Source organism: Phaseolus vulgaris, chromosome 6 (assembly GCF_000499845.2).
Source record: "Phaseolus vulgaris cultivar G19833 chromosome 6, P. vulgaris v2.0, whole genome shotgun sequence".
Classification (NCBI taxonomy): Eukaryota; Viridiplantae; Streptophyta; class Magnoliopsida; order Fabales; family Fabaceae; genus Phaseolus; species Phaseolus vulgaris.
Genome location: NC_023754.2, coordinates 2928658 through 2939755, shown reverse-complemented (window position 1 = coordinate 2939755; position 11098 = coordinate 2928658). Strand labels below are relative to the sequence as shown.

The window sequence follows — 11098 nt, the reverse complement described above, 5'->3', positions numbered from 1 at the left end:
AGCTCTATGACATGTTATATTCTTGAAATGTCAAAATTGTTTGTATTGCTGGACTACTCTATTATCATTATGATTTCTGCTTTGTACAACCCTCCTCATTGTCTATTTGTAGATCAAATAGGGGGAGAAGTTTATGCTTGATTTGGTTGTATAGTTAGCTTTAAACTTGTGCATTATGTTGTTGTTTCTCTGCACTTGAAAGCACTTGATTACTTTAATTTTTTTCTGGTTTTTCTGCTAATGTTGTATATGCAGAAAACTGGTTTGTGTGTGTCTTGTTATCTTGCTACTATACTTGCTTTGTATATGCATCAATTTTGTGTTACAGGACCTTTCAAATACAGGTGTTATGATGAAGAATGATCAAAGTTCTACAAAGGTTTATACAGAAGAAGATGAGCAGAACATCACCTTGGAGAAGCTGAAATCCTGTCCAGAAAAACAACCGATTGATTTTGCGAAACAACCGGTTGAAATTCTGCAATAGGAAGAGCTACCAAAGGAATGGAGAATTCCAAGGGATCTTTCAGTGGAGAACATCATTGGATGCAAATGGTTTTCAGAAACAAACTGGATAAATATGAAGTAATCACAAGGAACAAGCCAAGGTTTGTGGCTAAAGGTTATAATCAAGAACAAGGCATAGATTATGGTGAAATCTTTGCTCCAGTTGCAAGATTAGAAGCTGTAAGGTTGCTGCTGGCTTTTGCTTGTTTGAGGGGATTCAAATTGTTTCAAATGGATGTTAAGAGTGTTTTCCTCAATGGAATCATCAATGAGGAAGTCTATGTTGAACAAACACCGGGCTTTGAAGATCATCAACATCCTAACCATGTATACAAGCTGAAAAAGGCCTTGTATGGGATTAAGCAAGCTCCAAGGAAGTGTGAAGAAAGAATATTTCTACCAAATCCGCCTCTAGAACAATCATTTGACCAACTTGAATTGTTGGATGAAGAAAAGATAGGGGGAGAAATTGTGGTCTCCTTGTTGACATTTCTGGGGTGTATGGTACTTTGATTCTGCTGCTGTCATAGCTCTGATACACCATAGATTTTGCTGCAATTCTGATATGGTATCAAAGATTTGTTGTTGCAACGGTGCTGCTACAACACACAGGTTTTCTGGTTTATTATGTTGTTGTTATATGCTGGTTTTCAATGCTGGAAATTCTGCTGTTTGTATCCCTTCTTTCATTCTATTTGAGAAGACAAATAGGGGGAGAATGATGTGCTTTTATGTGTTGTGGTGCTACTGATACACTCTGGTGTATCTGGTTTTATCATGATTTAAATTCTGTTGCTGCCATGTTATTATTCACCATAGTTCTGCTGCACACAAGTCTCATTTTGGCACTAGTTTTTATTGTTATTTGACTGGTTTTTCTGCTTAAAGGCTTATGCAGAAAACTGGTTTTATGTGCCTTGGTATCCTGATGGTATACTTGCTTTGTATATGCACAAATTCTGTTTTGCAGGACCTTTCAAGTTCAAAAACAACAACACAAACAAATCAGGGATTTGTCTTCATCAAATAGGGGGAGATTGTTGAACAAGATGCTTTGATGTCTCCAAATCCAAGAGGAAAGCTTGAAGACCTTGTTGTTGGGGGTGTGTGTGTTGTCTAGTTGTTTGAAACTTGTTAATTCACTCCTTAAGATGATCCAAGTTCATTTGAATCTTTAACCTTTTGAAGAGATGTGTTTTCTAAAAAGCTGTCAAAAATTCAACAGGTTGTTTTACCTAACAACAGGTTGTTTTGCCTTAGCTGTTTTTGAAAAACTTGGTTGACTTTGCTGTCAAACCAAAACAATCGATTGTGTCGACAAAACAACCGATTGTTTTCCTGCAAACCGTAACAGAATTTTGTTAAGCGGTTTTAATATGTTTTAAATGATCCTAACTAACTTGACTCCTTTATTAAATGCTTTTGACCACTTGGTTGGTCTATATAAAGGTAGTTTTACGCTCCTAATCTTGGAGTAACAGAAAGAGTTTATCAAAACAGTTTTTCCAAGATTTGAAAAGAGCTTTGGATCATTCTTAAGTGTGTGGAATAGGATTGGGTTGTATTTCTTATCTTTAAGCTTTGTAATACCCAAGTGTATTCTATTCCCTTCTTCCTTGATTACTGTATTTCTGTAGTTGTGTTGCCAAGGAATGTTGTGTGTTCTTGAGGTGTTCAAGATCAACATTCTTGGTGTGGTTTGCCAAAGGTAGTGTGTTTCTTGAGGGGTTCAAGGTCACTACTTTGGTGTGTGGTGTTTGTAATCTGGTTTTGATTGCATAGTGGAATACCCAGTGGTTTCTGGGGACTGGATGTAGCTCTTGGTGTAAGAGTGAACCAGTATAAATTGCTTGCGTGCTTATCTCTTACCCTTTACTCTTTAAATTCTGTTTTTAAGTTGTTTTTATAAACTGCTGATAAAAACAACCGATTGTTTCGAAGAAACAACCGATTGTTTTTCTGATATCATCTTGAAACAGTTTTGGTTCTTTGTTTCTTTGATTTCTTTCTCTGTAATTCAGCATTGATTTTCATTATACCTTCAAAGTTTGCGAAAATCCCTCTTGAACAATTCACCCCCCCCCCCTCTCGTTTAAGGCCATATATTCTAACAAAACTTTGGTTTCTTAGTTCGTTCATATTGTTCTAATTAATTTCTTGAGCGCATAATTCAAGAAATAGGAGATAAGCATTCCCATGAAACAAAATGGGTACTAATTAAATCAATAGACGCATGTTTTACTGGTGTGCTTCAGTTAAATCAGATTGACGCATGTTCAATCTGATTTAGCTCTGTTTGAGGATTGAGAAAGAACTAATCTTTAAAGAACCTGTGAAGAATTCAATGGTGGAAGAACTTAGGGATCAACCGCTTTTTATTTGTTGTTTAAATCTCTTTTATATTTTCGATTAAACAATCTCAACCCTTTTTATCTTTATTGTTATTGCTAACTTTTCCTACTTACGGATAAATTCTGAATAGTGATTTAGTGGTTTCACTATTGGGTTCGTTGGGAGACAACTTGGGATCATCTAGCCACAATTATACTATCATCTCTTTATCGTTAGACAGATGTGTTGTAATCATTTTAATTTGGCAGCAAAACGTCAGCTATTAGTATTATTGATCGTCTCAAAGCTCGTTGTTAGGATTCTAAGTGTGCCTTAAGAGAAATATATAAGAAAGAAGACTCACATACCCATAGCTTTAATAATGCAATCCTAGCTTGCATTGCTATGAGTCTTTTGTTTTGTATTTTGGGGTGCGGAATTTTGTGGGATTGGGTGGCCAAAATGAGTGAAAGAAATTGTGAAGTATTGGTGTATGGAGAATGATATTGAAGCTTAAGAGAGGTGGACCAACTCCTAAGAATATTCAAGCAAAACACTGATAGAAGTGAAAACTTGAGAGTGAGAATTTGAAGACAACTGAGCTAGCAACTTGGGCAACTTTTCATTATCAATTCAAATCTCATTTACAAGGGGGTTAACACTTGCATTTATAGTACTATGGGCAGCCAAGATGCAAGCTTTAACCCTAAAAAAACTCTTCAGATGGTCTAGAGTTGCATTAGGTCTAGAGATCCAATTGTAACTCTAGCTAGACTCTTTCTTTTTCTATTTACACCCTACTCTAATTAGCAAGATTGGCCTAAAACATGGCCCATGATAATGTCCGAAATACAAGCACAAAATAAAGCATATACTACTCTGTACAAATTTATAAGACTAGGAAATTTGAAAGAAAAAGTTAAAAATTAATTCTCCATAAAAATAGAGTTTTTTGAACTCCTTCTTCTTCACCATTTTTGTAGCCATGGTCCTAATTAAAGTTCCAATATGTGTCCTTCCAAATGGTTCACCATCACTTAAGGTTTTGGGTTGGAAGTGGAGTCTTAACTTTCTTATAGAAAATGCACATGGCTCATTAGTGTCGAATCACCCTGACATTTTCCCGTGAAAGAAACTAACAAACTAGTGCGATGAGCGTGGATCGAACACGTGAGTGGTTGAATCCTGTATTGTTAGGATTTCTTGTATCAAAAGTCTTCTTAACAAGGGGTTTCAAGTGAGTGTCATGTTGTGATAAAAACGGTGGTACAAGTGGGTAACCATTGTGGAAGAAACTCACACTTGAAAAGGTGATTGTTAAGATTCCAAGTGTGATTTTGTCTCGCATTGAGTAGGAATGTGCCTCAAGAGAGATATATAATAAAGAAAACTCACATACACATTGCCTTAAGATTTTGGGTTGGAAGTGGTGTCTTGACTTTCTTATATGCGTGTTCATGGCTCATTGGTGTCAAATCACTCCAACACTTTTCCACAAAAAATAAACCTAACACTTATCTTGTGACTAACGGTTTTACACAATTTTTTGGTTTGGACTATAGTGATACATTTTATCCAGTTGCAAAGATGGCTTTTGTTCGCTTATTCGTAGCCATGACAACTCTTAAAAAACAGTCTCTTTATCAACTGAATATGAAAAATGTTTTCTTAATGAGGATTTGTAGGAAGAAATTTATATGGAGCAACCTCCTAATTTTTTTGCTCAGCGGGAGTCTTCTGGAATGGTGTGTCATTTTTGCAAATCTTTATTAGTCTTAAGTAGTCTTGTAGGGCCTAGTTTGGAAAGCTCAAATAGTGTAGTTCAACCATTTGATATGAATAGCAGTGAGGAAAATCATTCAGGTTTTTTATTGTCACTCAAGTGATGACCTTATTTTTACAAGTAATGACATCTCTAAAGTAAAACAACATGTTGGTCACCACTTTCAGACCAAAGATCTTGGTAAACTCGTATATTTCTTGGGGATTGAGATAGCACAATCCAACAATAATATTGTTATCTCTTAAAGAAAGTATGCATTGGATATTTTGGAGGAAACTAAATTAATGAATTCAAAATTTGTTGACACACCTATGGATCCTAATGTCAAACTCCTACCTAGTTAGGGGACTCTCTTAGATCTTGAGAAGTACATAAGATAAGGTTGAAAATTGAACTATCTTAATATTACTCATCTTGATATTTTATTTCCAGTTAATGTGGTGAGTCAATTCCTTAATTCTCCATGTGTTAATCATTGAAATGTAGTCATTCATATATTGAAGTACATTAAAGGTTATCTTGGAAATGACTTACTATATGATCACAATAATCATACTAGAGAGTTACTCAAATGTCGATTGGCAGAATCTTCGTTTGATAGAAAATCAACTTCCAAATATTGTGTTTCTATTGGTGATTTCTTAGAAGAACAAAGAACAAAAATGTTATGACAAGATCTAGTATTGTATCAAAATATAAAGTTATGGCCTCAATGCTAAGGTTTTTATATTTTCTCTAATATCATGAGTGTCAAGTATATGATTACCCATGTTATCCTCTTCCATTTGTAGAAACAAATACTTCTTATTGGGACATCTATGCATTGGGGAAAACTTTTCATCACACACAAAACATAACCCTTTCTTTCTATGCAGCTGTATTTCGACAGGGGACTTTCTTTTAACATTTTGAGTTCTCTAGTTTAACAATTGAAATATGTGCGCACTCCACCAATGCACATCAGTGAAATATCGGCATTAAATACGTTAAATAAATATAAAAGTATTAAAGTATTGATGCTTCATACATTTAGACATTTTGTCCATACAATAAAGTATCAAAGAAAATCAATATCAGATATATACCATATACGTGTGCGTTAAACAAATTCAGATATTGGTGCTTCATCATTTTCCATACTTTCTTATCCACAATTGGTGAAAATAATACCTCCTAAAAATTCAATTCACCCCTTTCCAATACAGTTATAACTTGTTTTTCATCGGCTATCATTCTAACAAGCTCCCTATAGCAAACAATGTATTACAAAATTGAAGAAAGAAGAATGGATATTAACATACATGCTTTTAAATTTGAATCTCAAAAGGAACCAAACAGAATCACATGTAATACAATAAATACAGTTCAGGCATACAAAAACATGATATGCGAAGGCCAACTTCAAGAAAGGAAACTTGGTATCAGTAAAATGGGACATCAACAGAGTAAATTAGTGTAGGAAAGTACAACATTTGCTCTTCTCACTTTGTGGCTTGTGCAATTATATTACTTAATGAACTGGCTTCCTCCTTTGCAGTTTCCACCAGTGAATCCTGAAATACAGTATTGTTGTAAAATGCATTCAACATAACATTTCGAGAAAATACTTATGCTTAGTCTAGTAGATTGAAGAAATAAGTAAGAAATAGAGGTGGTATGATTGAAGAAAACAGAAAGAAATAATATTTGTTATTTTATTTTATTATTTATTTGTTATTAATAATATTATTTCATATATTTATTATAAAAAATTGAAAAATATAAACCTCATGATCAATTATTGAGTGTTTTAATATCATATATATAACTTAATGGATTGTGCCTTTCTTCACTCTCTTTTCTATCAAACCAAACCACCCCACCCCACCTCTTTCCTTTCTTTCTCTTTCTTTCCTCTTTCTCCTCTTTCATCTCATTCAAACCAACTGATAAGAAAAGAGAAAATTTGTTCCATACCTGTGCTGCTATCAATCGGGCAACTGTTTTCTTGCTGGACTCTTGAAGCTCACCAGCTATTAGAATTTCATCTAGTATATAGTATGCCTTTCTCAATGCAAAAAACAAAACACACACCACATATCAGAAGGGTCTCACTTCACCAAAACAAACAAGCACTTCATAAAATAAAATAAAATAAAAAAACCAATTGTTAAGGCTAGTTAAACATTAGTGTTGTAGAAGGAGAGCTTAGATCACTTTTGCCCTTTAGCCTCAGCTAAGGTGCTTATTCTAGTAAACGCATAAAGTCTCACAATACTTAAGAATCAAAACCAGATAATTTATAAACAACCTCCAAGGTACACAGTGACATTGGGACCAAAATTCATTTTTTATATTATTTATGATAATTTTATAAATAAGTTTAAAATATTTTTTTAATTTAAGTTTCTTTAACTTAAATATGATATATAATACAAAGGTGTTGTTATTAGTTTTTATTCGTTTGTTACCTTTACATATCAAAGAGTATTCTCCTAATAAATCTTATTGCAATGTATACGCTGTAGACAGATATTTATGTGTACTTTTTTTATTGGAAATGGAATTGAATAAAATAGATTGTAACATAAGAGTGACTAACTAAATGAACTGATATCTCTTTTTGAAAATTATTAATATTTGAAAATTACTCCATCCGTAAAGCAAACTTAAAGTTGGAACAATTTCTAAAGGTAATATATGAAAGGTGAACAAGTAGCTACTGTTTCAACTTATGAAGATGCTATGACCACGTACAAACCTTGTGAAAGTTGAATATTAAGTCCAGTTCACACACCTGCAAAACATAAAACAATAATTACAAAGCTTATTAGAATAATCGGATAATCTCTGAAGTAAATCAAGTAGTGTCCTTCAAATGTCAAAGCTTATGAGAACTCACACTGCCAAAATAGCGGTCAAGAATCTCGACAAAATGATGGATTATTTCCAGGGTTTCCAATTCATTGTCATCTTGATCAATACACATGCAGAAAAAAAGACTAGCATACCTGCACCAGATATGCATTAGTTTAGACTTAGTTAATTAACATAACACACAGAAGGGTGCCCAGAAAACGAATTGAAATAATGACAAAAAACTACTCTCTCTGTTACTGTACCTTTTATAAACAACTTTATATCCTCGCCATTCTACAAAATTACTTTGCTTGGGAGCACGGGCAAGAATCATTCCACTGAGCTCACGGATTACCTTTCACAAAATAAATTAAATGTAAATTCACATTGCAGGGATAATTACTTTGCAGAATGCAATATGATCAACATGCAATAGCCATGTTAACACCATCATATATGTAATATGAAAATGAAAATAGTATCTGAGGTAAACATTTATATACTCTGCTCAACTGTAACAAGATTACTCATACATTAGAAAATGGAGATTATAAGAAATTGCAAGTACTATGATATATAAATGATGAAAAAAGAATTCATTAGTTACCTTACTTCGTTCTTTCTGAGAGTAAGGTGAATACCATTTTGTCAGTCTCACCTTCCCTTGGCGACTAATGAGAAGCACAAAGTTTATCTACATAGCAGAGGAATAAAGCATGTTCACTCACATTGGAAATACATAAAGAAGATGCATGTTATAACTAGCAAACCAAAAATCTGGACTCAAGGATTAGATTTAGAGTATACTAATTACAATGGGGAAAGAGATCCTATTCCTATCATCTTAAATTTGCCAACCCTTTTGCTAAAATATGAAAGAACATTAGCAAGCCCTTCCATAAGACACCAAATCAAGTTCAGGTATATAGATTTTTCAGCATGCTTGAGGACATGCACAAGCAAGTACGAACTCAGTACTTTTCAGCAGATATACAGACATATGACCAAGACTACAAATTATCTTACATACACAGTTAATTACCAATTTACCACGAAATGCAAAAGCCTCAAAGAAATCAAACAGGGTATAATGTTGATGACTTTAGTTCCAACGAAGCGAAACCTGTACAAAGCCTTACCCTACCTAACAAGGTCTAGGGAATGTAGATGAACACAGCCTATCCTTGCTACCAGCAAAGCTGTTACAACGACATGTAACCTTCATGTTAAGGCAGAAACCTTTCCAATGGCCCAGCGTTTTTAAATGCAGTCCACGACCACAATTGCCACTGCATGTATCATCATGGCCAGTCCAAAAAATGCTATAGAAGGATAACCTTTGTTTTGGAATTTTTATATAATGTATACTATATGAATATAAATTCTCAAAAACTATAATAATTACTCAAAATTAATGACTGATGATTAACGAAAGAAAGTCACAGATTTCTTAAACAACATATACAAATAAATACTAGCAGCAAAATCAAATACAAGTTTCCTAGATAGGAATCATCAATTATCAATCATCACCTTTTTAAATCCAAGTCTTCTTAATCATTTTCACTACTAATATCATTGCAGATTTCAATTTTTGAAAATTGAAATCCCAATAACCTAAAGAGAGCCCTAATATCTCTAATTGGAAGTTCTCTTTGTAATTTACAAGTAGCGTGTTACATCCCCTACTCCACATGCTATTTGATCTGCAAAGGCCACACAGCCTGTAGTGGGCAAGGGGTTGCCCCGCTGCCATATTGTTGTGATAAATTAGTGGCACAACTACACTGTAACATTAATTGTGACCACATTAAGTATCAATGATCATGACATAACCACAGCTGCAATTTAAAACAACAGAAATGATAACAACATAGTCCCTAACACACTCTTTTGAATACTTCTTCTATCACTGTCTGAAAGTCACTAGAAATTATAATTTTTGTGGATCCCACTTAATATTTATCAACTATCTCTCCCGCGTTCACCCACAAAGCACACCAAAGAGGAATAAAGAAATTTTGGATCACATATGAAGGTGAATCTTGTGACACTGACCAGGAATATGGATAAGATAAAGTACATCTCATCTTACACATTGGTTTTGCAAAGTTAAGTAAAACTTAAACTCGTCTTTCTTAAAAGATGTAAGAGTGTGTTCTAATAATATTTGTTGGACCCATCTTGTAAGAATCATCACTATTTAGACCCCCCATAAATATATAGTCTCATGTTCAATCCTCAATGTGAAAAAGGTGTCTAAGATCCTTCATTGTCTATTAATATGACTAAAAGCAAAAGAATGTTCTCCCGTGCTTGCACTTGATCCCCACAAATTCTTGAACAGTCAAAATGGGGGATTGATTCCACAGAAGACGGTCCATTTTGTACCAACTGTCTTTTGAGTATACTAAATCAATATAGCTATCCTTCTTCTAACAAAGCAGTGAAATTTCACATTTAGTATCAAAATCTAGTACAAGATAACGTTCTTGTTCTTTCTTAATTGATTGCCTCGATGAAATGAAAAATCTGATAGAGAATTGTTCAAAGTTTGGGTGCATAAAAAAAGTTTGATAGTAAAATTTTATAGTAACTATAGTACGAAGGTTCTTAACATTTCTCATTTACGATTGATTTAGACTTAAATGCTTCTCTAACCATTTTCCCCCTTTCAAAATTAAACTTGGTGCTCACCATTTCCACAGAGATTAATCAAATAATGTCATGAAAACATTAAAAGAGCGATCATCACTCAACTGAAATCTAGCCAAAAATCTACAACCTAGCAATAAAGCATAGATGTTTGAAATGAATTACAAACTAACATGACCAATTTCAACTGGCAGTATCAAAATTGACCAAAGAGTCCAACAACGTCAAACTTCTCAAAATGAGATTAAAAAACACGATCCGACCCTACCCAGATGGAAAGAAAGATCTAGAACGCAATCCAAGCGATTGTATTTGTATAGAGCCAAGTTAGATCTAATTGGGATGAAAAATGTTCAAGACACAAATCAAAGTGTTATTATGCGAATAAATAACAAACCATAGATTTAAAAGAAATTCGAAAGAGAAGTTCACTGCACACACCATTTAGAATCTGATTAGAGCCTGCAACTTCAATATTCACCAACAATGTCTTTCAGCAAACAACACCACTCGATTCTTCAAAGCAACTCAAACAGAGAAGAAAAAGATGTAATCTTAACAACTATTCGCATGTTATATATATATATATATAGGAAAATTTGAATTTAATTGATAAGACAAATTTTCTAGTTTGATAATTTATAATTATTTAGCCATGAATTAGTATTAAATTAAAAACAGAATACCAATTAACAAAAATTCAAATTACAGGTAACAATCAATTTAAAGTAAAGAATATTAATTTGATATATATATATATATATATATATATTATCAAATAAAAAAACTTACACGATCATATAAATAAAAACATATATCTCACTTTTTAAATGCAGATTCAAACTTATTAAAAATTATTCTGCACTCGTTATAGACACTTTTAATTATTATATTTTAAATTTTAACAAGAATTTAAGTTGAGTATACCTTATGTGTAAAAATGTTATAACCATTTGATAATAAATTATAAAAACAGTTTTAGAG

General features: G+C 33.2%; 1 protein-coding gene across 2 annotated transcripts; it reads right to left on the bottom strand.

The window, feature by feature from the left end:
- Positions 1–5892: 5892 nt before the first annotated feature.
- Positions 5893–10715, bottom strand: LOC137830943 (AP-1 complex subunit sigma-2). Of its 2 annotated transcripts, none has more exons than XM_068638373.1 (7): positions 10556–10715; positions 8067–8153; positions 7723–7814; positions 7503–7611; positions 7362–7397; positions 6578–6664; positions 5893–6174 (listed from the first exon to the last, which is right to left on the bottom strand). In XM_068638373.1, exons 1-7 carry the CDS (start codon positions 10556–10558, stop codon positions 6103–6105), a joined length of 486 nt encoding a protein of 161 aa, XP_068494474.1. In that variant the 5' UTR covers positions 10559–10715; the 3' UTR covers positions 5893–6102. The 2 variants fall into 2 exon arrangements, with proteins under 2 accessions (XP_068494474.1, XP_068494475.1); XM_068638374.1 differs by lacking the exon at positions 10556–10715 and adding an exon at positions 8604–10389.
- Positions 10716–11098: the final 383 nt, after the last annotated feature.

Coding starts and splice junctions, on each gene's coding strand:
- LOC137830943 (XM_068638373.1), bottom strand. Junction 7,612..7,722: donor TATAAAGTTGTTTATAAAAG/GTACAGTAACAG, acceptor TATCTGGTGCAG/GTATGCTAGTCTTTTTTTCT. Junction 6,175..6,577: donor CCCGATTGATAGCAGCACAG/GTATGGAACAAA, acceptor ACTGTATTTCAG/GATTCACTGGTGGAAACTGC.